This window comes from Tachysurus vachellii, chromosome 20, assembly GCF_030014155.1.
Source record: "Tachysurus vachellii isolate PV-2020 chromosome 20, HZAU_Pvac_v1, whole genome shotgun sequence".
In the NCBI taxonomy this organism is placed as follows: domain Eukaryota; kingdom Metazoa; phylum Chordata; class Actinopteri; order Siluriformes; family Bagridae; genus Tachysurus; species Tachysurus vachellii.
In genome coordinates, this window is record NC_083479.1 from 21545978 (window position 1) to 21573688 (window position 27711).

General features: G+C 44.9%; 3 protein-coding genes across 4 annotated transcripts in view; 2 read left to right on the forward strand and 1 right to left on the reverse strand.

Moving 5' to 3' along the window:
* The window catches only part of ptbp3 (polypyrimidine tract binding protein 3), a 43005-nt gene extending 41975 nt beyond the window's left edge, over window positions 1–1030 (reverse strand). For both annotated transcript variants that reach the window (XM_060895398.1, XM_060895399.1), the window contains exon 1: window positions 788–1030. In XM_060895398.1, coding sequence (XP_060751381.1) covers window positions 788–842 — 55 coding nt within the window. In that variant the 5' untranslated portion in view covers window positions 843–1030. The remainder of the gene's footprint in view (window positions 1–787) is intronic.
* A 1622-nt stretch (window positions 1031–2652) lies between these two features.
* On the forward strand, window positions 2653–8970 carry hsdl2 (hydroxysteroid dehydrogenase like 2). Its single transcript, XM_060896701.1, has 11 exons — window positions 2653–2812; window positions 4335–4498; window positions 4897–4995; window positions 5083–5197; window positions 5699–5802; window positions 5908–6006; window positions 6242–6436; window positions 6514–6585; window positions 6771–6890; window positions 7165–7293; window positions 8267–8970. Exons 1-11 carry the CDS (start codon window positions 2796–2798, stop codon window positions 8377–8379), a joined length of 1227 nt encoding a protein of 408 aa, XP_060752684.1. The 5' UTR covers window positions 2653–2795; the 3' UTR covers window positions 8380–8970.
* Window positions 8971–9832: 862 nt separating this feature from the next.
* Window positions 9833–27661, forward strand: tjp2a (tight junction protein 2a (zona occludens 2)). The gene is made up of 23 exons (XM_060896698.1): window positions 9833–9990; window positions 17471–17522; window positions 17823–17947; window positions 18164–18266; window positions 18417–19020; window positions 19569–19672; window positions 19818–19971; window positions 20141–20252; window positions 20648–20769; window positions 20871–20973; window positions 21871–22021; window positions 22359–22467; window positions 22553–22772; window positions 23232–23419; window positions 23514–23609; window positions 23731–23810; window positions 24657–24867; window positions 24937–25037; window positions 25110–25325; window positions 25603–25698; window positions 26376–26624; window positions 26792–26874; window positions 27012–27661. Exons 2-23 carry the CDS (start codon window positions 17478–17480, stop codon window positions 27112–27114), a joined length of 3375 nt encoding a protein of 1124 aa, XP_060752681.1. The 5' UTR covers window positions 9833–9990; window positions 17471–17477; the 3' UTR covers window positions 27115–27661.
* The last annotated feature ends 50 nt before the right edge of the window (window positions 27662–27711 follow it).

A 27711-nucleotide genomic window follows, 5' to 3' on the forward strand; every position in this document is an offset into this window, starting at 1 on the left:
CGCGCGCGCCCCCTCCTATCACAACTGCGCGCGCGCCCGCGACTACCCACGCACGCGCTTGTAAACAATCATCCGTTCGCCTTTTAACACAAAATGTAAAAACATCATCATCATCATCACCACAGAGGAGGCTGTAGGTGTTAAATTAAAGCCACACTGACGGTAATTTTGCTCTCCACAGAAACGCCCCTTTACTGCCTTTAAAATGGCAACCAGTTTATTACCCTCAGTGTGAGAGACAAACAAGAAGCTTGGTGTATCGGGGCAACTGTTACAGGGTAGTTTACAGCCTGCTGACTGATGGTATGGGTCTCAATATGGGTTACATTTACAGAGCTGCTTCACTTCCTCAAAGAGAACTTTACTGTAGTTACACCCAGATACACACACACACACACACACACACACACACACACACACACACACAATGTTACAAAACACTTCCGCTTTAACATTATTCCACCTTCCGGAATGATATAAAATGTAAATGTGTGAGTGTGAAGTCTGATCCACATCCAGAAAAGAAACCAAAACAAAAGCATTAGAGAGAAAACAAGCGCCTTCATCATTGGGGTCGTTTCCGTTTAGTGTGTGTGTGTGTGTGTGTGTGTGTGTGTGTGTGTTTACTGTAATACAGCAGAATGATGTGCAGTGTAACATCATGTGATGTCTGTAAAACATGCAGGAGAAGGAAAGAGAGCTGAGAGTCAGAGGGAAAGAGAAGAAACACAACACAAACACAAACATAAACATAAACATAAACACAAACACAAACACAAACACATACCCATCCATTTCACAGCAGAACAGCCTGAGACGAGGGACACCAGCCGTGTGGACATGAGGAGGAGAAACGGTGCAGGATCACAGCCGTGTTCTGTCTGTAGTCCAGCTCCGATACCACACACTCACACACACACACACACACTCACACACACACAATTTCACTCCGATATCAGCACAAAGGCACCACTTCCTGCTCCTGACGCTGAGCGCACAAATAACACTGGCATGTTCACTACAAAATGGCCTCCTCCTCCTCCTCCTCCTCTCCAAGATGACACACCTTTTTCTTTTTTTAAGAATTACAGAACTCGTGTATGATGTTAGAGACGTTTAGTTTATTAGGGAAGAAAAACAGACAACACGATGCGATGAGAATAGAAATAAAGAGCTAATAGGAGTGTGTGAGGGCGGGGAACTACAGTACACACACACACACTAATTCACTGAAAGTGTGTGTGTGTGTGTGACATTTTAACTCTTTTATGTTTCCTAGGGTTTAAAACCCTCCTGAATGTTCCGCCTTGTCAGAGGAAACAAAGCTGGTGTCTGCTCAGGCTTCAGGAAAACTGGGAACTTGTTGCACCAGTTAGACCGGATTTACTGCAGTCCTACACACACACACACACACACACACACACACACACACACACACAGCCTACAGTGTTTAATATTCTAATGAATATCAGTTTCACTGAAAGAAAAAGTAAAACTGTTCAGCTCAATGTTTCTGTGTTCTGTCTAATCTTTCTGTTATAAAGGGTTAAATCTTACAGAGCATTAAGAACAGTTGTGTAGAGTTACTACAGCTCCCTCTATCGACAGGGGTTATGCATTAACATTAATAAAAGAGGGAAACGGAGACATTTCTGTTGTGTGTTTGTACATTTACAGAATGTGACAGACTCACAGTGACGTGTTTAAGTCTCTATCATTACATACACTATCTATCTATCTATCTATCTATCTATCTATCTATCTATCTATCTATCTATCTATCTATATATCTGTCTGTCTGTCTGTCTGTCTATGTGTCTATCCATCCATCTATCTATCTATCTATATATCTGTCTGTCTGTCTGTCTGTCTGTCTGTCTGTCTATATGTCTATCCATCCATCTATCTATCTATCTATCTATCTATCTATCTATATCTATCTATCTATCTATCTATCTATCTATCTATCTATCTATCTATCTATCTATCTATCTATCTATGTATCTGTCTGTCTGTCTGTCTATCTATCTATCTATCCATCTATCTATCTATCTATATATCTGTCTGTCTGTCTGTCTGTCTGTCTGTCTATATGTCTATCCATCCATCTATCTATCTATCTATCTATCTATCTATCTATCTATATCTATCTATCTATCTATCTATCTATCTATCTATCTATCTATCTATGTATCTGTCTGTCTGTCTGTCTATCTATCTATCTATCTATCTATCTATCTATCTATCTATCTATCTGTCTGTCTGTCTATGTCTATCCATCCATCTATCTATCTATCTATCTATCTATCTATCTATCTATCTATCTATCTATCTATCTATTATAAAATACTATTTGTGTTCAATATAAATAGATATGAATTAACAGGTTTATCCAGCAGAGGGCGCTCGTGTTTCATTACTAAAAGTGTGTACATTTTGTCTGTACATGAGCATATAAATCAGATTTTTGTTGAGTTTAAACGTAACATTACATTAACGTTACATTTTCTTCGGTCATTAATATTATTTACATTAATTATAGTTCGACAAACCTGAACAATATCGAGGGGATTGTTTTTTTCCGGGAATAAAATCAGTGACGCCGAACCTGCACCGGAAGTAAATGTGTGTGTTGGCTCCAGATAATGTGTGCTAAAGGGCAGTGACGTGTGTGGAGTTTGTGTGGAGTTTGTGTGGAGTTTGTGTGGAGTTTGTGTGGAGTTTGTGTGGAGTTCAGTTTTAATTCGGTTTAATTCTCATCTACAGGTCGGTGTGAAGAGCTGATAAAGTGCACAATGCTCCAGAACACAGGGTGAGTCCGGTTTAGAGAAATAACTCAACTTACACACGTGTAAAGACGCTGTAAAGTGTTTATTAAGTGTTTATTAAGTGTTTATTAACTTTCCCTTTATTTATCCTCTGGGTTTTGTTCTAAAACGAAAGGTTGATGTTTTTATTGTAAATGTGTTCAAGGACAATCAAAATTTCTTCTAATTTTGTTTAAATATTTGATTTGATTCGTAAATAAATAAAATGCACGTGTTTAATTCGAGCTGTAAACGTTTATGGCACGTGACCTTTATTCTAAATTTCTCATGCACAAGCAGGTGCAGTGAAAAAACACTGACCTTCTACATAGACTTAAAGTTCCTCCGTGTTGTAGCGTTGTGCCCCTGTGTTGTGTAGAATTGTGGCTTTGTGCCCCTGTGTTGTGTAGAATTGTGGCTTTGTGCCCCTGTGTTGTGTAGAATTGTGGCTTTGTGCCCCTGTGTTGTGTAGAATTGTGGCTTTGTGCCCCTGTGTTGTGTAGAATTGTGGCTTTGTGCCCCTGTGTTGTGTAGAATTGTGGCTTTGTGCCCCTGCGTTGTGAAGAATTGTGGCTTTGTGCCCCTGCGTTGTGTAGAATTGTGGCTTTGTGCCCCTGCCTTGTGTAGAATTGTGGCTTTGTGCCCCTGTGTTGTGTAGAATTGTGGCGTTGTGCCCCTGTGTTGTGTAGAATTGTGGCGTTGTGCCCCTGTGTTGTGTAGAATTGTGGCTTTGTGCCCCTGTGTTGTGTAGAATTGTGGCGTTGTGCCCCTGTGTTGTGTAGAATTGTGGCGTTGTGCCCCTGTGTTGTGTAGAATTGTGGCTTTGTGCCCCTGTGTTGTGTAGAATTGTGGCTTTGTGCCCCTGCCTTGTGTAGAATTGTGGCTTTGTGCCCCTGCGTTGTGAAGAATTGTGGCTTTGTGCCCCTGCGTTGTGTAGAATTGTGGCTTTGTGCCCCTGCCTTGTGTAGAATTGTGGCTTTGTGCCCCTGTGTTGTGTAGAATTGTGGCGTTGTGCCCCTGTGTTGTGTAGAATTGTGGCTTTGTGCCCCTGTGTTGTGTAGAATTGTGGCGTTGTGCCCCTGTGTTGTGTAGAATTGTGGCGTTGTGCCCCTGTGTTGTGTAGAATTGTGGCGTTGTGCCCCTGTGTTGTGTAGAATTGTGGCTTTGTGCCCCTGTGTTGTGTAGAATTGTGGCTTTGTGCCCCTGCCTTGTGTAGAATTGTGGCTTTGTGCCCCTGTGTTGTGTAGAATTGTGGCGTTGTGCCCCTGTGTTGTGTAGAATTGTGGCTTTGTGCCCCTGTGTTGTGTAGAATTGTGGCTTTGTGCCCCTGTGTTGTGTAGAATTGTGGCTTTGTGAATGTAAATGCAGAACACTTCTTTTTTCCTTCACAGCTTTACTGGGAACATCTAAGGGAACCCTCTAGTTATTAGGTTGAACTCATCATCACTATAAAACTGTAAATCTTAGTAAAAGTCCTTGTTCCTGTTCTTTCTGTCTTTTGTTGAAGTTTATCTTGCACTATTCCAGAAAGCTGTCAGGTTGCACCCTGTTCATCACCGGGGCGAGTCGTGGCATCGGGAAAGCCATCGCACTGAAAGCTGCCCGTGACGGTGCCAACGTGGTGATCGCTGCCAAGACGGCTGAGACACACCCCAAACTGCCAGGAACCATTTACACGGCCGCCGAGGAGAGTAAGAAGCTTTAATCCTTTATTATTCACAGCTTCAGTCAGTTATTCATGGCTTGAGCTGTCAGAGTAAAGTTTTTATATCAATATCAAATATAATTAATATAATATTAACATCATGATTGGTTCAAAATGTTTGTTCTAAGGTTTTAAATAATTAAAATGAATAAATTAAATTAACTGTGAATAAAATGTTTTTGTGTACGTGACAAATATCATGATGCATGTCGACTCTTGCAGTAACGTAGTGTGTAATGTTTTTGTCGTATTTCACGGGTCGAGTGTGTAACGTTTTCACAAAGAATAAACAACACTGCAGTGTGTGTGTGTGTGTGTGTGTGTGTGTGTGTGTAAATATCATGAGGAAGTGTTTTTACCGGACAGTATTTTGGTGTTCCTCAGTTGAAGCGGCAGGAGGAAAAGCTCTGCCGTGTATCGTGGATGTTCGTGATGAGAATCAGGTGAGCGCGGCGGTGGAGAACGCTGTGCAGAAGTTCGGAGGTAAGAGACGAACACAACTCTAACTCGAGGCCGTGGAGAGAGACGAAGTTGTCCTTCTTAAATGTTCTGTTGTTGCCATGACTACAGGCATCGACATCGTGGTGAACAATGCCAGCGCCATCAACCTGACCGGGACACTGGACACGTCCATGAAGAAAGTGGACCTCATGTTGGGCATCAATCTGAGAGGAACGTATCTGACGTGGGTTTAAACTGAGCTACGTTCATTTTACGTCGGTTTATTACGATTCTTTTACATCTGTAACTGAAAGAAAAACTCGTGAACTAGTGAAAAAGTTTCCTTTCAGAGAAACTTCAGAACTGATCTTGTGATTAAGAACAAGTCACAAAATCTAGTTTATACACATTATAGACTGTAGTGAGAAAAAGCGTCTGAGTGAATCAGATTCTTTTGATTCTTTTCCTGTTTGGTTTGATTTCACACAATAAAACAAAGCAGAAAAACGTGATGTGAGCGTTCGGGTCCGAAAACCTCACAAAACACCTTCTGAGATGGAGAAAGTAAACAATAAAGTAAACAAACTATCGTGTGTTTGTGTAGAAATCAGAAAAAGAATCAGTCGGACTGAAGTAAAGATTAGTGTCGATTCCCTTAATGATGAGTTGATTTATAAATGAATTCTGCAGAAAATTTGACAAGTGAAATGAAGTGGTGTGTTTTTGAGCTTTTCACTCGTTTCAGGTCGAAACTCTGCATCCCACATCTGTTAAAAAGTAAAAACCCCCACATCCTCAACCTCAGTCCTCCTCTCAACCTCAACCCCATCTGGTTCAAGAACCACACAGGTTAGAGCCTCAGCTGGAGATGACAAACTCTCGCTGTGCTCTCAGCTGTAACTCTTACATACTGTAACTGTGTGTGTGTGTGTGTGTGTGTGTGTGTGTGTGTAGCTTACACTATGGCCAAATATGGCATGTCCATGTGTGTCCTTGGGATGGCTGAAGAATTTCGTGGATCCATTGCTGTTAATGCGCTGTGGCCTCGTACAGGTGAGTGACTGTTGTGCAGGACGTGTCACGTGTGACAGGTGTGTTGTTGTTACTTAGACCGGGGGGTTGCTCTCACTCAGGTGTGTTGTCCTGGAGCAGTTAGGTGAATATGTTGTGTGTGTGTGTGATAGGTGAGTCTCAGGACAGGTGAGTTGTCTTTGTCTCAGGACAGGAGAGTGTGTGCTGCAGTGTGCTTTAACAATCCTGCGTCCTGATTGTGTTTATATCGTTAAAGCCATCCAGACGGCTGCGATGGAGATGCTCGGGGGTTCGGGCGTGGGGAAGCAGTGCAGGAAGGTGGACATCATGGCCGACGCTGCTTACGCCATCCTCAGCAAACCCGTCAGCTACACGGGACACTTCGTCATAGACGAGGACATCCTCAAGAAGGAGGGGATTAAAGAGTTTGATGTGTACGCCGTGGAGCCTGGTGGGTGTGGCATAGATAAAGACCTGCTGTAAAGAACCCGACGTAGACGTTTATTTAGTTTGAATTATTTCTCTCAGGTCATCAACTGCTTCCTGACTTCTTCCTGGATGAAGATCCAGAGACACTGAAGAAGCAGATGGAGAGTCACGGTGTGTCTGTTCAGTTCAACTCAGTTAAATGCAGTTTGCTCTCCTCCGTGTGGACGCAGTGAAAATTCTCTTCATGGTTTCCTCTTATAGCTTCTTCATTGATATAATAATAATAATAATAATAATAATAATAATAATAATGTATAGATAAAGATGTTTCGTGTTTCTCTCTCTCTCTCTATCAGAAAAAGCGAGTGCAGGTTCTCCCTCCAGCCCCATCGCTGATACGTTTAAGGTGATTAAAGGTGTGATCAGCCCCGAGGTGGTCAAATCCACGCAGGGCGTCTACAGATTCCAGCTGTCCGGTGCGTCTGCTCACTTTTGGCTCCAATCTATTCTGGATCTTGAAACTAATCCTGTGTCTATAATAGGGCTGGGCGATAAAACGATAACGATATGTATCGCGATAGACACGTGATCGATATCGATAAAAAATGTGTACGATAAAACGTTCAATATTTTTTATTCTTTGTGAAACAAATGAAACACTGATATCGTGATACAGTTTTCAGCCGTATCGCCCAGCCCTAGACTATTATGACAGACGCAGAATAACGATGTGAAGCTCTGTTATTGTAGGAGAACATCCTGGAGTGTGGTACATCGACATGAAGAACGGTGCAGGTGGAGCAGGCAGTGGAGAACCTCCTGTTAAAGCAGATGTGGAGATGAGTTTGGACAGTGACGACTTCATCAAGATGTTCACAGGTGAGGAGCAACTACTCACTGATGACCTGCATATTAATAATATAATAAGTATAAAATTATAGTAAGTTTTTTCTTTAATAATAATTAAAGAATTATTACATAATTAAAGATAAAGTATTATCTATGATAATAATAGAGGTAATAGAATATTAAAACTGATCAGTATAATAATAAGATTAATAGTATAATGATTATAAATGCAGAACATTTATGTAACATTATTATTGACCCCAGATTAATATACAGTAATAAATCAGGATTTTGTTGTTTATGACTGTGGTTTCTGTACACAGTGATTTATTTATTTATTTATTTATTTATTAAATGATTCTAAAACGTCTATAAAAGATAAACGTGGGGACGAATGCATGAGATAAAAAAAATCAATAAATCGTTTACAGTAATGTTGCTGCCATCACATTAATAAACAATTATAAAAACTCTGAATAAATAAACATTAATTACCATAATGTACTATTAATGAACACTATGTTAAATATTCATTCATTCATCTTCTACCGCTTATCCGAACTACCTCGGGTCATGGGGAGCCTGTGCCTATCTCAGGCGTCATCGGGCATCAAGGCAGGATACACCCTGGACGGAGTGCCAACCCATCACAGGGCACACACACACACACACACACTCTCATTCACTCACACAATCACACACTACGGACAATTTACCAGAGATGCCAATCAACCTACCATGCATGTCTTTGGACCGGGGGAGGAAACCGGAGTACCCGGAGGAAACCCCCGATGCACGGGGAGAAAATGCAAACTCCACACACACACAAGGTGGAGGTGGGAATCGAACCCCCAACCCTGGAGGTGTGAGGAGAACGTGCTAACCACTAAGACACCGTGACCCCCTACGTTAAATATTAATAATAATAATAAAATGTACAGTTAGAAGCTGAAACCTGACGGATGTGTGACTGTAATAAAGCACATGGGGTTTGTGTTCACAGGGAAACTGAAGCCCACCATGGCCTTCATGTCCGGGAAGCTGAAGATCAAAGGCGACATGTCTCTGGCCATCAAAATGGAGAAGATGATGGCGCTGATGAAGTCCAAGCTGTAATCAGAACCTTCCTCCTGTATTAATCTCTGCCTGAGCGTCCGACAAACTCGTCACTGTCTGTCTGACACATTCGTCCTGTTTAATAGACAGTATAACACTGTAGAACAGAAAACACTGTGTGAAAAAGTTTGTGCACCCACACGTTTAACGTGTGTTCGGTTTCACGTGAGCTCCTTCAGCTCAAACGTCTCTGAGTGTCTGGTGGATATTAAACGGTATAAAAAGCTCCTCCAGTGCAGGAGTCACTTTAATACAGATGTAAATAATTTGCAGGTTTTGTTTTTATTTAGTTCAGATTTGGGTTCTTTTAGTTGACATGAATTAATAAATAAGATAAAGATAAAGTATGTCATATAAATGAGTTAAAATAACATCTGACCTCCTTCTTAACTGTGATTTCATTCATTTATTTTAGACTCAATGCTGAAGACAATAAATCAATTGCCTTTAAAAATATAAGCAAATCAATAGCAAACTTCTCCCTATACACACACTGTCCACTTTATTAGGAACACCTGTAAAAACTTTTCATTTATTAATGTTTAGTAAAGACACTTCAGAAAAAAATGAATAAAGATGACAAGTGGTTTATATGATGTGCTACAACATTTCATGTATAATCTAGTACCTGCAAAAGGCTCACAAACTTTACCAGATTAAACGTCACAGTTATGTTGATTAATCACGGTCTGGCGTGTGGCCGTGACCCCTCGGCTGCTGGATGGCGTGTGGCCGTGACCCCTCGGCTGCTGGATGGCGTGTGGCCTGCTGACGATGGAGGTAGCCGTGAGGTTGTTTGGGTACAACAGCACTGACCTGAGAGATGGGGGGCAACCTGCTGAGCCATTAGTGTCTCCTACTCGAACCATTTCAGATAAATAAACACACTTCCCCAAATAATAATAATATAAAGGTTTGTTGGCCATAAAGTGGCTTGAGCTTTACGTCCCAGGAGAACCATCACCTTCTGGCTCTCTCTTATTTATGGAGTATGCAGACAGTTCTATAAAGCAGAAGGTTCTCAGGTCGGTTCTCGGTGAAGTTTGACGTCTTCTGGAGCAGTCACTAATCCCCACCAGCCTCAAACAGCCCACTACTGTTCCTGTCCTCTGGGGTCTTTATCTTCAGTTATCATTTGTAAAACTACACCCAGTCTGTGTAATGTGTAATTTACAGGAGAAACAGATGAATTAAAATGAAAGCATCAGATTAATGATGTTAACATCCATCATGACAAAGGATCCAATCAGATGAGAGGCTGATTATAAAGTAACCTGAGTTATTATTATAACGTCATATTTAAGTCTTAGGTCATTTCGAGTCTTTGTCTTTCTTCTGGTTTATTTTCTGACTTTTTATGTTTATCTTCTGCCGAAACTGACGGGCTTTTACTCGGATTAGCCCGAAACTGTGTCACGTGATCAGTGATGTCACGTGGAGACTCACCTGCAGCGCGAAGCCACGCCCCTTACCTGGAAGATTCAGGAAATGTGGGATTGTGTGCAACAATAAACTCGAGTTTTCAGTCGATTTACTGACTTTTTACTCTTTAACTCTAATCTTTTATCTTCGTTTGAACACAGAAGTGTGACATTAAACCGGAAATTAAAGGTTTGTGAGACTATTATCTGTTTAAATTCCGTGAGTGTGTGTGTGTGTGTGAGTGAGTGAGTGTGAGTGAGTGAGTGTGTGTTCTCTCGCGTGGTTTCAGTTCGCTGTGGTATTTACACGAACCCATTGTGTAAATCTGATCTGTGACCCTACAGAACTGTGTGTGTGTGTGTGTGTGTGTGTGGAGTTTCTGTGTTTACGGTGTGATTTAGTGTAAAACGCGCGACTGAGGCCTTGTGTACGTTTGTGTGTGTACGTGTGTGTGTACGTCTGTGTGTGTGTGTGTACGTCTGTGTGTGTGTGTGTGTGTGTGTGTACGTCTGTGTGTGTGTACGTCTGTGTGTGTGTGTGTGTGTGTGTACGTCTGTGTGTGTGTGTGTGTGTGTGTGTGTACGTCTGTGTGTGTGTGTGTGTGTACGTCTGTGTGTGTGTGTGTGTACGTCTGTGTGTGTGTGTGTGTGTGTGTATACGTCTGTGTGTGTGTGTGTGTGTGTGTGTGTACGTGTGTGTGTACGTCTGTGTGTGTGTGTGTGTGTGTGTGTGTGTGTGTGTATACGTCTGTGTGTGTGGAGTTTCTGTGTTTACGGTGTGATTTAGTGTAAAACGCGCGACTGAGGCCTTGTGTACGTGTGTGTACGTGTGTGTGTGTGTGTGTACGTCTGTGTGTGTCTGTGTGTGTGTGTGTGTGTGTGTGTGTACGTCTGTGTGTGTGTGTGTGTGTACGTCTGTGTGTGTGTGTGTGTATACGTCTGTGTGTGTGTGTGTGTGTGTGTGTACGTCTGTGTGTGTGTGTGTGTGTGTGTACGTCTGTGTGTGTGTGTGTGTACGTCTGTGTGTGTGTGTGTGTGTGTATACGTCTGTGTGTGTGTGTGTGTACGTGTGTGTGTGTGTACGTCTGTGTGTGTGTGTGTGTGTGTGTGTGTGTGTGTCACAGGCTTCTGTTTATTCAGTAAAGCCCTCAGCTCAGACCTGCCCTTTTCTTCTCTGTACTGATCAGAGTTCTCGTTACAGGACGTTTAATTTAAAGCCGTTGTGACTGGAGAGTTTTCTCTCTTTATACATTTCACTTTGTGAGCGTTAAGTGTTGTGACTTCAGGTGTGTATTTAAACTTAGCTTTAATCACTACACCATTTAAACACCTCCACATGTAACACGGTGCGGCTGAGAGACCGTAAAGGTGGAGGAATGGATCAGGTACAGGTGGGTGTAGGGGTGGGTGGGTGTGAGGTACGTGCGCGTGGGTGTGAGAGGTACGTGTGTGTGTGTGTGTGTGTGTGTGTGTGAGAGGTACGTACGTGTGTAAGAGGTACGTACGTGCATGTGTGTGAGAGAGAGGTACATACGTATGTGTGTGAGAGGTACAGGTGGGTGGGTGTGCATGTAAACAGGTTGATGGATGTGTATTGGAAGTGTGTGTATTTGGTGTAGATCTGTGCGGTCCATACAGTTGATTGTGTGTGTGTGTGTGTGTGTGTGTGTGTGTGCGCGCTCAGTACAGTTCAGTTGTTAAGGAGTCTGATGGCTTGTGGAAAGAAACTGTTTGCCCGAATGCTTCTGTACCTTTTTCCAGACAGCAGGAGGGTGAGGGGGGTGAGGGGTGAGGGGTGTGGGGGGGGGGGGTGAGGTCCACAATGCTGTTGGCTTTACGGATGCAGCGTGTGGTGTAAGTGTCCATGATGGAGAGAAGAGAGACTCCAATGATCTTCTCAGCTGTCCTCACTATCCACCTCAGGGTCTTGTGATCAGAGATGGTGCAGTTTCCAAACCACACAGTGATGTGTTCAAGTCGGGTGTAGTACAGTTTATTGTCCAGGAAGCAAACATTAGAAAGTAGAATGGACAGGAGGGTGTCGTGTGTGTCCTGGGTGTTTGTTGTGTTTATCGTGTGTGTCATGTGTCTTTTAGGTATTTGTGGTGTGTGTCGTGTTTTTGTGTGGTGTGTAGTGTGTGTCTCCTGTAGGGACTCTAATGTGTAGGTCTCTGATTACAGGAAGTAGTTTGGTGTATAGTGAGTTCACTTCCTCTTCATTAAGGACACAGTGTTTGTGTCTTCATCCACTTTCTGCTCCAAACTCCAGCTAGAAATGTAATGATGTTTCTGTTCCTCCAGATGCTAGAAAACACTGAAGATAAAAGTCACAGTCACAACTTGTCCTGGTCAGTGTAGAGAGGTCACCTGTTGCTGAAGCTGCACGCTCGGGTCGCCTCACGCTCAGGTCGCCTCACGCTCAGGTCGCCTCACGCTCGGGTCGACACACGCTCGGGTCGCCTCACGCTCGGGTCGCCTCACGCTCGGGTCGCCACACGCTCGGGTCGCCACACGCTCGGGTCGCCTCACGCTCGGGTCGCCCTCACGCTCGGGTCGCCCTCACGCTCGGGTCGACACACGCTCAAGTCGACACACGCTCGGATCGCCCTCACGCTCGGGTCGCCCTCACGCTCGGGTCGCCCCACGCTCGAGTCGCCACACGCTCGGGTCGACACGCGCTCTGGTCGCCTCACGCTCGGGTCGCCCTCACGCTCGGGTCGACACACGCTCAAGTCGACACACGCTCGGGTCGCCCTCACGCTCGGGTCGCCCTCACGCTCGGGTCGCCTCACGCTCGGGTCGCCACAAGCTCGGGTCGACACGCGCTCTGGTCGCCTCACGCTCGGGTCGCCACACGCTCGGGTCGCCTCACGCTCGGGTCGCCTCACGCTCGGGTCGCCTCACGCTCGGGTCGCCACACGCTCGGGTCGCGCACGCTCGGGTCGCCACACGCTCGGGTCGACACACGCTTGAGTCGACACACGCTCGAGTCGCCACACGCTCGGGTCGACACGCTCAGGAGTCTGGAACGTTTCTCTTTGTGTTTGTTGCGTTACCATTTAATTCACTTTTATTTGTGTAGCACTTTTAACACATGGACATGGTTTCAGTTTTCAGAAACACGTAAAGAACAAACTGTTCACAAAAGACAGGACTTCATGGTCTGGTGTCTGAAGCTCATGAGATCCTCATCTCTGTTCTACAGTGTAGTTTCAGTGTACAGTGTACGTTTACGTGTCTGCAGTCGCTGTCTGTTTATTTCAGAATGATCAGGGTATAAAAATAAAACCCCTTTAACACAAAGACGTCTGTAAAGTTTGGAATAATTCATCACGTTTGAAAAATGCAATGATCCTGCAGGCAGATGTGCTGCATGTCTCTGTGTGCTGCATGTCTCTGTGTGCCGCATGTCTCTGTGTGCCGCATGTCTCTGTGTGCCGCATGTCTCTGTGTGCCGCATGTCTCTGTGTGCCGCATGTCTCTGTGTGCCGCATGTCTCTGTGTGCCGCATGTCTCTGTGTGCCGCATGTCTCTGTGTGCCGCATGTCTCTGTGTGCCGCATGTCTCTGTGTGCCGCATGTCTCTGTGTGCCGCATGTCTCTGTGTGCCGCATGTCTCTGTGTGCCGCATGTCTCTGTGTGCCGCATGTCTCTGTGTGCCGCATGTCTCTGTGTGCCGCATGTCTCTGTGTGCCGCATGTCTCTGTGTGCTGCATGTCTCTGAACATTTTTGTTGTGGTGTATATGTTGTGTGTTTGTGTGCTGCATGTCTCTGTGTGCCGCATGTCTCTGTGTGCCGCATGTCTCTGAACATTTGTGTCTGAACACGTCTCAGTTATTCACACTGCAGCTGCAGCATCAGATCTTCTGTTCAGACACAGCTGTATCAGCACATCTGTGTACGGGGAGTTTACATCACATCAGAGTCTGGAAATAATCAGAGAATCATGAACACAATAGAACTGTTACATCATAAAATATCAGAGCCAATCAGGAAGCAGGATTTTTAATAATCACAAACATTTAAGTTTCTAGATTTCTGATGCATTTCTGTGATCCAGTTTTACAGAGAGATAAAAAAGTATTGTGTGGTTATGTCTGATGAACAGGTGTGTGTGTTGTGTGTTTGTGGTGTATGTGTTTGTGGTGTGTGTGTTGTGTGTTTGTGGTGTATGTGTTTGTGGTGTGTGTGTTGTGTGTTTGTGTTGTATGTGTTTGTGGTGTGTGTGTTTGTGGTGTGTGTTTGTGGTGTGTGTGTTGTGTGTTTGTGGTGTATATGTTGTGTGTTTGTGGTGTGTGTGTTTGTGGTGTGTGTGTTTGTGTTGTATGTGTTTGTGGTGTGTGTGTTTGTGGTGTGTGTGGTGTGTGTTTGTGGTGTGTGTTTGTGGTGTGTGTGTTTGTGGTGTGTGTGGTGTGTGTTTGTGGTGTGTGTGGTGTGTGTTTGTGGTGTATATGTTGTGTGTGTTGTGTGTTTGTGGTGTGTGTGTTGTGTGTTTGTGGTGTGTGTGTTTATGGTGTGTGTGTTTGTGGTGTGTGTGTTGTGTGTTTGTGGTGTGTGTGTTTGTGGTGTATATGTTGTGTGTTTGTGGTGTGTGTGTTTGTGGTGTGTGTTTGTGGTGTGTGTGGTGTGTGTTTGTGGTGTATATGTTGTGTGTTTGTGGTGTGTGTGTTTGTGGTGTGTGTGTTTGTGGTGTGTGTGTTGTGTGTTTGTGGTGTATATGTTTGTGGTGTGTGTTGTGTGTTTGTGGTGTATATGTTGTGTGTTTGTGCTGTGTTTGTGGTGTATATGTTGTGTGTTTGTGGTGTGTGTTGTGTGTTTGTGGTGTGTGTTGTGTGTTTGTGGTGTATATGTTGTGTGTTTGTGGTGTATATGTTGTGTGTTTGTGGTGTATATGTTGTGTGTTTGTGGTGTGTGTGTTTGTGGTGTGTGTGTGTTTGTGGTGTGTGTGTTGTGTGTTTGTGGTGTATATGTTGTGTGTTTGTGGTGTATAAGTTTGTGGTGTATGTGTTGTGTGTTTGTGGTGTGTGTTGTTTGTGGTGTATGTGTTGTGTGTTTGTGGTGTGTGTGTTTGTGGTGTGTGTGTTTGTGGTGTGTGTGTTTGTGGTGTGTGTGTGTTTGTGGTGTGTGTGTTTGTGGTGTATATGTTGTGTGTTTGTGGTGTATAAGTTTGTGGTGTATGTGTTGTGTGTTTGTGGTGTGTGTGTTTGTGGTGTATATGTTGTGTGTTTGTGGTGTATATGTTTGTGGTGTATATGTTTGTGGTATGTGTGTTGTGTGTTTGTGGTGTATATGTTGTGTGTTTTGTGGTGTGTGTTGTGTGTTTGTGGTGTATATGTTGTGTGTTTGTGGTGTATATGTTGTGTGTTTGTGGTGTGTGTTTGTTTGTGGTGTGTGTGTTTGTGGTGTGTGTGTTGTGTGTTTGTGGTGTATATGTTGTGTGTTTGGGGTGTGTGTTTGTGGTGTATATGTGGTATGTTTGTGGTGTATATGTGGTGTGTTTGTGGTGTATATGTTGTGTGTTTGTGGTGTATATGTTTGTGGTGTATATGTTGTGTGTTTGTGGTGTGTTTGTGGTGTATGTGTTTGTGGTGTATATGTTTGTGGTGTATATGTTTGTGGTGTATATGTTTGTGGTGTGTGTGTTGTGTGTTTGTGGTGTATATGTTGTGTGTTTGTGGTGTGTGTTGTGTGTTTGTGGTGTATATGTTGTGTGTTGTGTGTTTGTGGTGTGTGTTGTGTGTTTGTGGTGTATATGTTGTGTGTTTGTGGTGTGTGGTGTATATGTTGTGTGTTTGTGGTCTATATGTTGTGTGTTTGTGGTGTATGTGTTGTGTGTGGTGTGTGTTGTTTGTGGTGTATGTGTTGTGTGTTTGTGGTGTGTGTGTTTGTGGTGTATATGTTTGTGGTGTATATGTTTGTGGTGTATATGTTTGTGGTGTATATGTTTGTGGTGGGGGGTCACGGTGGCTTAGTGGTTAGCACGTTCGTCTCACACCTCCAGGGTCGGGGTTCGATTCCCGCCTCCACCTTGTGTGTGTGGAGTTTGCATGTTCTCCCCGTGCCTCGGGGGTTTCCTCCGGGTACTCCGGTTTCCTCCCCCGGTCCAAAGACATGCATGGTAGGTTGATTGGCATCTCTGGAAAATTGTCCCTAGTGTGTGATTGCGTGAGTGAATGAGAGTGTGTGTGTGTGTGTGTGTGTGTGCCCTGTGATGGGTTGGCACTCCGTCCAGGGTGTATCCTGCCTTGATGCCCAATGATGCCTGAGATAGGCACAGGCTCCCCGTGACCCGAGGTAGTTCGGATAAGCGGTAGAAAATGAATGAATGAATGAATGTTTGTGGTGTGTGTGTTGTGTGTTGTGTGTTTGTGGTGTATATGTTGTGTGTTTGTGCTGTGTTTGTGGTGTATATGTTGTGTGTTTGTGGTGTGTGTTTTGTGTTTGTGGTGTATATGTTGTGTGTTTGTGGTGTATATGTTTGTGGTGTATATGTTTGTGGTGTTTGTGGTGTATATGTTGTGTGTTTGTGCTGTGTTTGTGGTGTATATGTTGTGTGTTTGTGCTGTGTTTGTGGTGTATATGTTGTGTGTTTGTGGTGTGTGTTGTGTGTTTGTGGTGTGTGTTGTGTGTTTGTGGTGTGTGTTGTGTGTTTGTGGTGTATATGTTTGTGGTGTATATGTTTGTGGTGTTTGTGGTGTATATGTTGTGTGTTTGTGGTGTGTGTTGTGTGTTTGTGGTGTATATGTTGTGTGTTTGTGGTGTATATGTTTGTGGTGTATATGTTTGTGGTGTATATGTTTGTGGTGTTTGTGGTGTATATGTTGTGTGTTTGTGCTGTGTTTGTGGTGTATATGTTGTGTGTTTGTGCTGTGTTTGTGGTGTATATGTTGTGTGTTTGTGGTGTGTGTTGTGTGTTTGTGGTGTGTGTTGTGTGTTTGTGGTGTGTGTTGTGTGTTTGTGTTGTGTGTTTGTGGTGTGTGTTGTGTGTTTGTGGTGTATATGTTGTGTGTTTGTGGTGTATGTGTTGTGTGTTTGTGGTGTGTGTGTTGTGTGTTTGTGCTGTGTTTGTGGTGTATATGTAGTGTGTTTGTGGTGTATATGTAGTGTGTTTGTAGTGTGTTTGTGGTGTGTGTTTGTGGTGTGTGTTGTGTGTTTGTGGTGTGTTTGTGGTGTACATGTTGTGTGTTTGTGGTGTACATGTTGTGTGTTTGTGGTGTACATGTTGTGTGTTTGTGGTGTACATGTTGTGTGTTTGTGGTGTACATGTTGTGTGTTTGTGGTGTATATGTAGTGTGTTTGTGGTGTGTGTTGTGTGTTTGTGGTGTGTGTTGTGTGTTTGTGGTGTGTGTTGTGTGTTTGTGGTGTGTGTTGTGTGTTGTGTGTTTTTGACACTTCTCAGCTTTGAATTGTTTAATGAGAATCTGATTTTCAAATATTGTTAGAGACGCATGTAAATACTGAAGAACACACGTGCAGAGACACGCACACGCACACACACACACAATATCACATGCACAAACCCATATATGCGCATATGCACACACACACACACTCACACAAACTTGTGCACTCACACACACTCACACAAACACACACACACACACTGAGTAAAGCACCATGTGAAATGTAAATCAGTGTGATTACTGATTCACTAAATCACTGTGTTTCAGAGTGAAGATGGAGGAGACGAAGTGGGAGCAGTACACAGTGACGCTGCAGCGGGTGAGTCCACGTTCTAACACCACCTACTGCCCTAACTCTCTAACTGCACTCACACCACCTACTGCCCCAACTCTCACTCTAACACCACCCATACTGCCCCAACTCTCACTCTAACACCACACCTACTGCCCCAACTCTCACTCTAACACCACACCTACTGCCCCAACTCTCACTCTAACACCACACCTACTGCCCCAACTCTCACTCTAACACCACACCTACTGCCCCAACTCTCACTCTAACACCACCCACACCACCTACTGCATCACACAACTGTAACTCTTTGATGTTCCTCTGTAGGATTCTAAAATGGGATTTGGGATTGCCGTCTCGGGGGGAAAAGACAATCCGAATGAAGAGACGAGAGAGGCATCGATTATCATCTCTGACGTGCTTCCTGGAGGACCTGCTGACGGCCTGCTGTTGTAAGAAATGCACGACATGCACGTGATCTGACGTGAATTCTGTAAAACTGCTGTGTTATGCTGCACTAAATAGATTCACTAATATAAGTGAACTGACTGAGCTGCTGAAACGTTCAGGTCGGGGTTCTCCATGTCCAGGGGACGAAACCTTAGCTTTAGAGGAACAGGTGGACTAAAGAACCCTGAGTTATTGTTTTTTCTGTTTTCTGTTATTAGTCAGAACGACCGCGTGGTCCAGGTGAACTCCTCGTCCATGGAGAACGTTGTGCACTCGTTTGCTGTACAAACTCTACGCAAGTGTGGCAAAGTCGCCAAGATAGTGAGTCAGATGTTTTGTTATTGTGTTAAATGTAAGTCCATGTTACAGCTTTAATGATGCAGATTTAATGGAGTCTAAAAACCTTCTGTAATAAGAAGTTTTATTAATTGGATGTTGATTGCGGTGGATTTTATTCCGTTCCTCCTTTAGACGGTAAAAAGACCATGCAGAGTTACCTTTAATGCCCCGAAGCAGGCCCCGCCTCCAGACGACCGTGTATTTTCTCATCCGGACTACAGCGATGATTACGACTACGAGCCGGACCGACGCAGCACCTACAGCGGACGTACCGAGTCCGAGTCCGAGTACGAGCGCAGCCGCGGCCGGGCGCTGGAACGAGACCTCAGCCCTGAGCGTCAGCATCGCCGCGACGGCAGCCGAGGACGCGTGTTGGAGCCCGAACACAGCCCTGACCGCCGTTACCGTAGCGATCGCACCCTCGATCGAGACTACAGCCCGGATCGACGTTACCGCAGGGAGCAAAGCCCTGAGCGGCGGTACCGTAGTGAACACAATCTGGATAGAGACTACAGCCCAGATCGTCGCTATCGCAGCGAGCATGTTCTCGATCGCACACACAGTCCAGAACCACGATACCGGGAGAGGGAACTGCGGATTCCAGAACCACGTCCTGCCGAGGCAATCAGAAGGAACGCCAGCCGAGAACGCTTAGAACATTCACCTCCACGGAGCCCACATGAACCACTGGAGAGACCGGTTCGTGTCCTACTGCAGAAGAACAGGCCCACTGAAGGTAGGGTACAACCTAAAGACTGCTGTTGCTCATCCCAGGACACTGTAATGGTTTATTATCTCACTGTCCGCCGTCTCTTCAGGCTGAATTCAGGAGTGAAGAGACAAAGATGCAGATCAGAGCAGCTCCAGTATGTCCTGTAAACAATCCCTTTCCCTATAGGGCTGTAGATAAACGAGTGAATAGATATGATTTATAAAATTGTGATGTAAATCTTCCCAACAGAGGGTTAGACTGACGTGTCCTAGTGAACCAATGGTGATGTTTCACTGATCGAAACTTCAAAGCACTCTTTATAAGAGAGTCTGCCATATATATATATATATATGTATGTGTGTGTGTGTATATATATATATATATGATAATATATAAGTAAATGTTTATATATCACTCCTCTGTGTGTGTGTGTGTGTGTGTGTCTCTGTCTGTGTGTGTGTGTGTGTGTCTGCGTCGTGTGTGTGTGTGTGTGTGTGTGTGTGTGTGTCTCTGTCTGTGTGTGTGTGTGTCTGCGTCGTGTGTGTGTGTGTGTGTGTGTGTGTGTGAAACAGAATATGGGCTGCGTTTGGGCAGTCAGCTGTTCATTAAAGAGATGACTAGTACAGGCCTGGCCTCCAGAGATGGGAACCTGCAGGAAGGAGACATCATCCTGAAGGTCAGCAGCAAAACTTTAACTTTAATTATCTCACTTTTATTAGACCTGTTTCTCTCAGTCAGTTTCACTGGCAGCAGGACTTCAGTGACACTGCAGTGATCCATCTGAAGAACAGACGTTTGTATCTGAGGTTTTGGTGTTTCAGATTAATGGGACGGCGACAGAGAATCTGTCTCTGGGTGATGCAGGGAAGCTGATCGAAAAATCACGAGGAAAACTGCAGCTGGTGGTGCAGAGAGATCGCAGGAAGGTTCTGGTTCGGGTTCCGCCCATGGCTGACAGCGACTCGGAGCCGGACGGTAAACACATTAAACATCATAGACATGATAATGTCCTCTGTATTACTGACCATGAGAGGAGACAGAAACGATCTGATGGTGCAGTGTGACGGTGAACACGGCAGATCTGAACACATTAATCTGTGAACTGTTCAGTGATTAGTGATGTTTAACTTCCTGTTTCCTGCAGATCTGTCTGAGATCGAGTCGTATCGCTCATACTCCCCTCAGGACGACAGACGAGGACAGCTCTCGGACATCTCCTCACACTCCTCCAACGAGAGACTGCGTGATAAAACCAGGTCAATGTTACAGCGAAACGAACAGAAATCTGTTTGCTCCAAACTCTCTGAGTGTAAAGCAGATGTTCGGCTCCATCGGTTAATAAACCTTTACATGTTAAAGCGCCTCTTCTGGATCTCTGCACAGTTAAAATGTAGATCTGGTTCCTGAAATTGTTCTGGTATCCCTGCGCCGTCACACAACTACTACAAGAAAAGTAGTTCTATCTCTGAAGGCAGCAGTGAGCTTCATTTCTACACGAACAGCCTCACCTGAAGACTTCATCAGAATGTTTTACAGAAACATCTCAGTTTATTCTGCATGACTTTGGAGTAAATAGATGAACATTGTGTTCCTTCTGACCCAGCAGGTCCAGGTGGTGATATGTGTGTGTTATTGGATGTGTGTGTTGCAGGGACGAGCCTCAGAGCAGATTACCTAAAATGGGTGCGATGCCGACGCCGTTCCATGCCGCTCCAGATGATTTTCCTCCTCCACCACCAGAGGAAGATGAGCCTGAGTTTGAGGAAGCTCCAGGTATCATGTGTTTGAGATTTAGAGTTTAGAACTGTAGAAGTCTCAGGATAGAAGTTATTTATAATGTGATATTTATGAAGTGTGTACTATTTTCTTAACAGTTCCTGTGGTTGTGCCTGCACCAAAAGTCAGCGCTCCACCAAGAATTAAAGCTCCTTCAAAGGTTCCTCTGAAACCGAGCGTCGAGGACATGGAGACTTATGGGTGTGTCTGAGTTCCATCAGTAACTGAAGCATTCATCTGTCTGCAAAAAGATGCTTTGAGGAATAAAACTTGGGCTCATGCTATTATGGGAAAATAATCTACAGTGGTGTGGTGACATGAAGCAGAGTTCCTGTGTTTTATTTCTCTTATACCTCAGCAGTTCATTATAATTACTGCTGATGTGCTGCGTCTCTGTAAATCTGGATCTGAATGACTTTCCTTCTGAATTAATCAACAGATGACAAACCAATCAGAGAGCAGAACTCAGCAACTGTTACATTTCACTTTGTGTCTTGTGTTGTGTTGTCCTGTTGTGTTGTGTTGACTTGTCATCATGTTGTGTTGTGTTGACTTGTATTGTCATCCTGTTGTGTTGTGTTGTGTTGACTTGTCATCATGTTGTGTTGACTTGTGTTGTGTCATCCTGTTGTGTTGTGTTGACTTGTGTTGTGTCATCCTGTTGTGTTGTGTTGACTTGTCATCCTGTTGTGTTGTCTTGTCATCTTGTTGTGTTGTTGTGTTGACTTGTGTCATCCTGTTGTTGTGTTATCTCGTCATCCTGTTGTGTTGTGTTGACTTATCTTGTGTCATCCTGTTGTGTTGTCTTGTGTCATCGTGTTGTGTTGTGTTGTCTTGTGTCATCGTGTTGTGTTGTGTTGACTTGTGTCATCCTGTTGTGTTGTGTTGACTTGTGTCATCCTGTTGTGTTGTGTTGTGTTGTGTTGACTTGTCATCTTGTGTCATCCTGTTGTGTTGTGTTGTGTTGTGTTGACTTGTGTCATCTTGTGTCATCCTGTTGTGTTGTGTTGTGTTGACTTGTTATCTTGTGTCATCCTGTTGTGTTGTGTTGTGTTGACTTGTGTCATCTTGTGTCATCCTGTTGTGTTGTGTTGTCAGGCCTAACACGGTGATGGTGCGCTTTCAGAAGGGTGAGAGTGTTGGTCTGAGGCTAGCAGGAGGAAACGATGTGGGGATTTTCATAGCCAGTGTTCAGGAGGACAGTCCAGCAGAGATGGAGGGTCTGCAGCCTGGAGACCAGATCATGAAGGTACAAAACACCTCCAACACACAACACACAGGAACCTCAGTGTGATTCATCAGCAGCTCAGTTTACTGCTAATAAACTTTATTATAAAATATGTTTAATGATAAACACTGAGTTTAGTCGCAGTAGCAGTCGTCAGCTCTCAGTCGTGCTGCTGATGTTCTCTTGTAGACGGTGGAGTTAGTTTAATAAACTGACTTTAGATCTTATTGAGTCTGATCTTGTTGGTGTTACTATGACGCTCTAGTAGACTTGAAGCTAGCTGTAAGTGTATTTGTCTTTGTAACTGTGCCCCCTGGTGTTAGAGAAGTTGTTTTTGTTTGGTTTTGCCCCTCTGCAGGTGAATAATGTGGATTTCCGTGGCATGGTGCGGGAGGAAGCGGTGCTCTACCTGCTGGACATTCCTAAAGGAGACGACATCACCATCCTGGCTCAGAGCAAACCAGACGGTACCAGTTACACTCTTCTAAAGGTTTCATTCTCTGTTAATAACTTGGATTTTAATGGGTTTGGTCATGTGACTGATGGTTGCAGTGTATAAGGACATCGTGGCGTCGGGTCGAGGAGATAACTTCTATATCAGGACTCATTTTGAGCACGAGAAAGACTCGCCTCAGAGTCTGTCTTTCAGCAGGGGCGACGTCTTTAAAGTGGTGGACACGCTGTACGACGGAAAACTGGGCAGCTGGCTCGCCATCCGTACTGACAAAGACAACCAGCTGCAGGAGAGAGGGGTCATTCCCAGCAAGAGCAGGTGTGTGTGCAGCTGCGTGTGTGTGTCTGTCTGTGCGCGTATGTGTGTGTCTGTCTGTGCGCGCGCGTGTGTCTGTCTGTGCGCGTATGTGTGTGTCTGTTTGTGCGCGTATGTGTGTGTCTGTCTGTGCGCGTATGTGTGTGTCTGTCTGTGCGCGTATGTGTGTGTCTGTTTGTGCGCGTGTGTCTGTTTGTGCGCGTGTGTCTGTCTGTGCGCGTATGTGTGTGTCTGTCTGTGCGTGTATGTGTGTGTCTGTCTGTGCGCGTATGTGTGTGTCTGTTTGTGCGTGTGTCTGTTTGTGCGCGTATGTGTGTGTCTGTCTGTGCGCGTGTGTGCGTGTGCGTGTGTGTGTGTGTGCATGTTTCAGTAACCCACATGTTTCATGATGTCATCATCATCATCATGATGTTGTGTGTTCATCACGATGATTAACACTGTTGTCCTGATCGATGCCCACAGAGCTGAACAGATGGCTAACGTACAGAACGCCCAGAAAGGAGCAGCCAATGACTCCAGAGGAGATTTCTGGAGACTCAGAGGTCAAAGGGCAGCGAAGAAGAAGGACCTGCGTAAGAGCAGAGAAGATCTCACAGTCAACCCCGTCAACACCCGCTTCCCAGCCTACGAGAGGGTGGTGCTGAGAGAGGGTAAGTTCACCTATACATACACTTACACCACATCACCCTCACTGAACCTTTACCACATGTTGGTATTCACTCCGTCTGGTTCTCGTCTCTACAGCTGGGTTCCGGAGGCCCGTGGTTCTGTTCGGCCCCATCGCTGATGTGGCATGTGAGAAACTCGGCAACGACCTGCCTGAAGATTTCGTCATCGCAAGTGAGTATTAAATGGTCTGAGATGAGCTCCTGAGCTGTGCATGTGGTGTACTGAGTGTGTGTGTGTGTGTGTGTGTGTGTGTGTGTGTGTGTGTGTGTGTGTGTGTGTGTGTGGCACACAGAGCGAGAACCTAAAGATGCAGGAGCAGAGAAGTCCTCAGGTGTGGTGAGACTGAACACTGTGCAGCAGATCATTGAACAGGTAAACTCCGCCCCTCAATCTGCCTTCAGAAGCTCCTCCCACTGAACTCCAATCCATTTAGTCTCCACTTTATAAAAGTCCAGCATTTCAGCTCCAGTCTCTCATTTACATAACGCATTATAATCAGTTATAACTTATACAAGGTTTACACATTAGTGCTTAACTGCAGTCTGTGTTCGTTCTCTCTCTCTCTCTCTCTGTTCTCTCTCTCTCTCTCTCTCTCTCTGTTCTCTCTCTCTCTCTCTCTGTCTCTCTGTTCTCTCTCTCTCTCTCTCTCTCTCTCTCTCTCTCTCTCTCTCTCTCTCTGTTCTCTCTCTCTCGCTCTCTCTCTCTCGCTCTTTGCTCTCTTCTCTCTTTGCTCTCTTTCTCCCTCTCCTCTCTTTGTTCTCTCTCTCTCTCTCTCCATCTCCTCTCTTTGTTCTCTCTCTCCCTCTCCTCTCTCTGTTCTCTCTCCCTCTCCCTCTCCTTCTCTCTTTGTTCTCTCTCTCTCTCCCTCTCTCCCTCTCCCTCTCCTCTCTTTGTTCTCTCTCTCTCTCTCTCCCTCTCCTTCTCTCTTTGTTCTCTCTCTCTCTCTCCTCTCTCTTTGTTCTCTCTCGCTCTCTCTCTCCTCTCTCTCTCTCTCTCTCTCTCTCTCTTTGTTCTCTCTCTCTCTCTCCTCTCTTTGTTCTCTCTCACTCACTCACTCTCTCTCTCTCGCTCTCTCTCTCTCTCTCTCTCTCTCTCTCTCTCTTTGTTCTCTCTCTCTCTCTCTCCTCTCTTTGTTCTCTCTCTCTCTCTCTCCTCTCTTTGTTCTCTCTCACTCACTCACTCTCTCTCTCTCTCTCTCTCTCTCTCTCACTCTCTCAGGATAAACATGCTCTGCTGGATGTAACCCCGAAGGCAGTGGACACCCTGAACTACACCCAGTGGTACCCCATAGTGGTGTTTCTGAACCCGGACAGTAAGCAGGGTGTGAAGGTGATGAGGAACCGCCTGATCCCGGGTTCTAATCGCAGCTCACGCAAACTGTATGAGCAGGCAGTGAAACTGAAGAAGACCTGCTCTCACCTCTTTACTGGTGAGTGATGAGTGTGTTAATGTGGTGCCTGTGTGATCCTCACACCTTTAATCATGTTTCCCTTCACAGCAACGGTGGATCTGAACTCGGCTCATGACGCCTGGTACGGGAGTCTGAAGGACACCATTCAGGAGCAGCAGAACAATGCGGTGTGGGTCTGTGAGAATAAAGTAAGAGGCACATTCACACTGATCTTTAGTGCTGTTAGAAGGTTCTGCTGTCTCACCTCTCGGATTCTGTAGCTGGACAGTGCAGAGGAGGACCTGGATCTCCAAGATGACCGCATGTCTTACCTGTCGGCAATGAGCGCAGATTACCTGAGCATGGACAGCCGTCTTACCGGCGACTACGATGACACTGCGGACGAGGGCGGAGCCTATACGGATAACGAGCTGGACGAAGCGAACGATGAGCCGCACGTATCGGGGATGAGGCGCTCCTCAGAGCCTGTAGACGAGGTGACTGTATACACAGCTCCAAATTATTGGCACCCTTCAAAAGATAACAAATAACAGTACAACAAAAGAAAGCACATGGCAGTGTGTCTCCTCACCTGTCAATCATGTTACCTGTCTCTCTTTAGTTAGTGTTGAATCTGTGAAGAACCAAGCGAGCTCCAGTACAGAGAACATCTTTGTATGACTTTGTATATGTTTGTGATGGTAAATAAAGATGAGGTTACATCTTCATGACATTCTGATTGTTTGAAGCCACCCTTTGTCCCTCCCCCTGCAGAGACCTGCCCCAGTGCCCCGCATGAAACGAGCCGTGAGCAGAGAAGTCCTGCGAGACCCCAGTCCCCCTCCCTCCTTCGTCCCAGAACCCCCGAAGGTAAAAAGCCTCTCCTGCCTCCTGCTGTATAATAAACACCTTCGTCACACCTTCTGTTATACTCCTGAGTATAAACACATGTCCCAAACTCTCATGAAGTCTTCGCTAAAACTGCACCGCATTTTCACAAAAGTATGTGCCCCCCTGACCGTCACGCATTTGTACTGAACGTCTCTGTCCTGATGGAGCAGGGTTTGAACTCTTAGATAAACTGTAACGCTACACACAATGTCCCTGTACACAAAGCAGCTCCATGAGGACATGGTGTGGAGGTGAAGGTTGGAGTGAAGAACTCCAGTGTCCTTCACTGAACCCTGACTCCACTGAACACCGACTGACCCCCAGACCTCCTCACCAACATCAGAGTCTGATCTCACTAATGCTCTTGTAGCTGAATGATCACTAATCACCACAGACACAATCCAACATCCAGTGGAGACCCTTCCAGAAGACTGGAGCTGCTCAGAACAGCAGAAGGAATAAATCTGGAACGAGACGTTCATCATACACACACGTGTTCTTTATTATACTGCATTAAAGTAACTTAACATTCAGACACTTAAACTGACCCCTGATAAAACACACGTTACTCCTTACTGTGATCAGACACGTGAACTGGTGTGAGGTGTGGAGTTATCACAGAGCTCATTGTTCTTCATGTTTACTGTCTCTGTCAGGCTCGATCTCAGAGGCTTAGTGACTCCGGCAGCACGGTGAGCAGTGATGTCAGCTCCAAGCCACCGCCCCCTCCTGTTTCCCTCAAGCCCAGCTTCCTAGCTCGAGGTGCACCAACTCAAGGACCTGTGTCAGATACTGAAGATCCTGCGAGCCGCTCGTTCCTTGGTAAAGTGAAGGCCTTCGAGAAGATGGATCACCTCGCTCGGACACAGAGGATGCTGGAACTGCAGGAGGCTGAACACGCTCGGGTCAGTGTCTCTCACACACACACACACACACACAATCATGTCATAATACTGTTACAGGAGGAGACTCACACCAATACATGTACAAAACTACATAGATCTTATTCTTTAGAAATCATCAGGATGTAAAAGAACGTTCACTTTCATCTCAACTAGTTCTCTCTCTGTAGCTGGAGATCTCTCAGAGACACCCGGACATTTACGCCGTTCCTGTTAAACCCAAGCCCAGTGCTGCCCGGCCACCACCTGCCAGGTGAGTCAGAGTGTGTGCGTTGGCGTGTGTGCGCTGGCGTGTGTGCGCTGGCGAGCGTGCTTGTGTGCGCTGTTGAGCGTGTGTGTGTGCGCTGGCGTGCGTGTGTGTGTATTCTAAACCCTGCCGGATTTTTCTAGTTCCAGCTCGAACCCTCTGCATCGCCCCGGACCTCCTGAAGACCCTGAGCAGTCTCATCGTGGATATTATAATCCTCAGAAATACAATGACACTGAGCTGTAAAACTCCACCGGTCTAAAGTGTTTCAGAGTGGATCCTGGTCCTGGACCTCAGTAACCTCACTGTCAGTACAATGGCTTTAATAATCTAAGATGAAATTGAGTTTTTCTTCTAAAATATTTTCTGCTTTTTTTACATTTGTATATTTTTATAAGAAACTAAAAGATTTGACAGATGCTTGTTTTATGAAGCGACTCGACGGCTCTGTTACTTGTTTTATTCCTCTGCAGTTTCTTACTTGTTAAAGCTCAAAAGTAAAGCCACAGATTTCACTCGTGAGGTTCCTGATGGCAAATAAATGATTTATAATATTCTACCTTTTATATCTCTTATAATCTTTACACTCTTTTTGGAAGAGGTATCTTTTATTGTGTTCATGAATAAAATCACATACATTCACACATTCTGGATTTGGAGGTGCAATGGATTTAAAATATAATGACGGATCATAAGATGGTGTGATTTCTGCTTCTCTGATCATCTTCCATGTAAATGTACAAAATCAAACCTTTTACCTTTCTGATCAATAATAAACAGACATTCAGCTCTATACACATTTCCTTTATGTTGATGTATAACAGTGATGTTTCTCAGTTTATT

Bases quoted from the DNA above. Each gene is read 5' to 3' on its own strand.
- hsdl2 (XM_060896701.1), top strand. The intron at 6,437-6,513 runs GTGGGTGTGGCA...TATTTCTCTCAG, and splicing joins TGTGTACGCCGTGGAGCCTG to GTCATCAACTGCTTCCTGAC. The intron at 7,294-8,266 runs GTGAGGAGCAAC...TTGTGTTCACAG, and splicing joins CTTCATCAAGATGTTCACAG to GGAAACTGAAGCCCACCATG.
- tjp2a (XM_060896698.1), top strand. From the start codon at position 17,478: ATGGAGGAGACGAAGTGGGAGCAGTACACAGTGACGCTGCAGCGG. The intron at 22,022-22,358 runs GTACAAAACACC...GCCCCTCTGCAG, and splicing joins CTGGAGACCAGATCATGAAG to GTGAATAATGTGGATTTCCG. The intron at 23,811-24,656 runs GTAAACTCCGCC...TCACTCTCTCAG, and splicing joins TGCAGCAGATCATTGAACAG to GATAAACATGCTCTGCTGGA.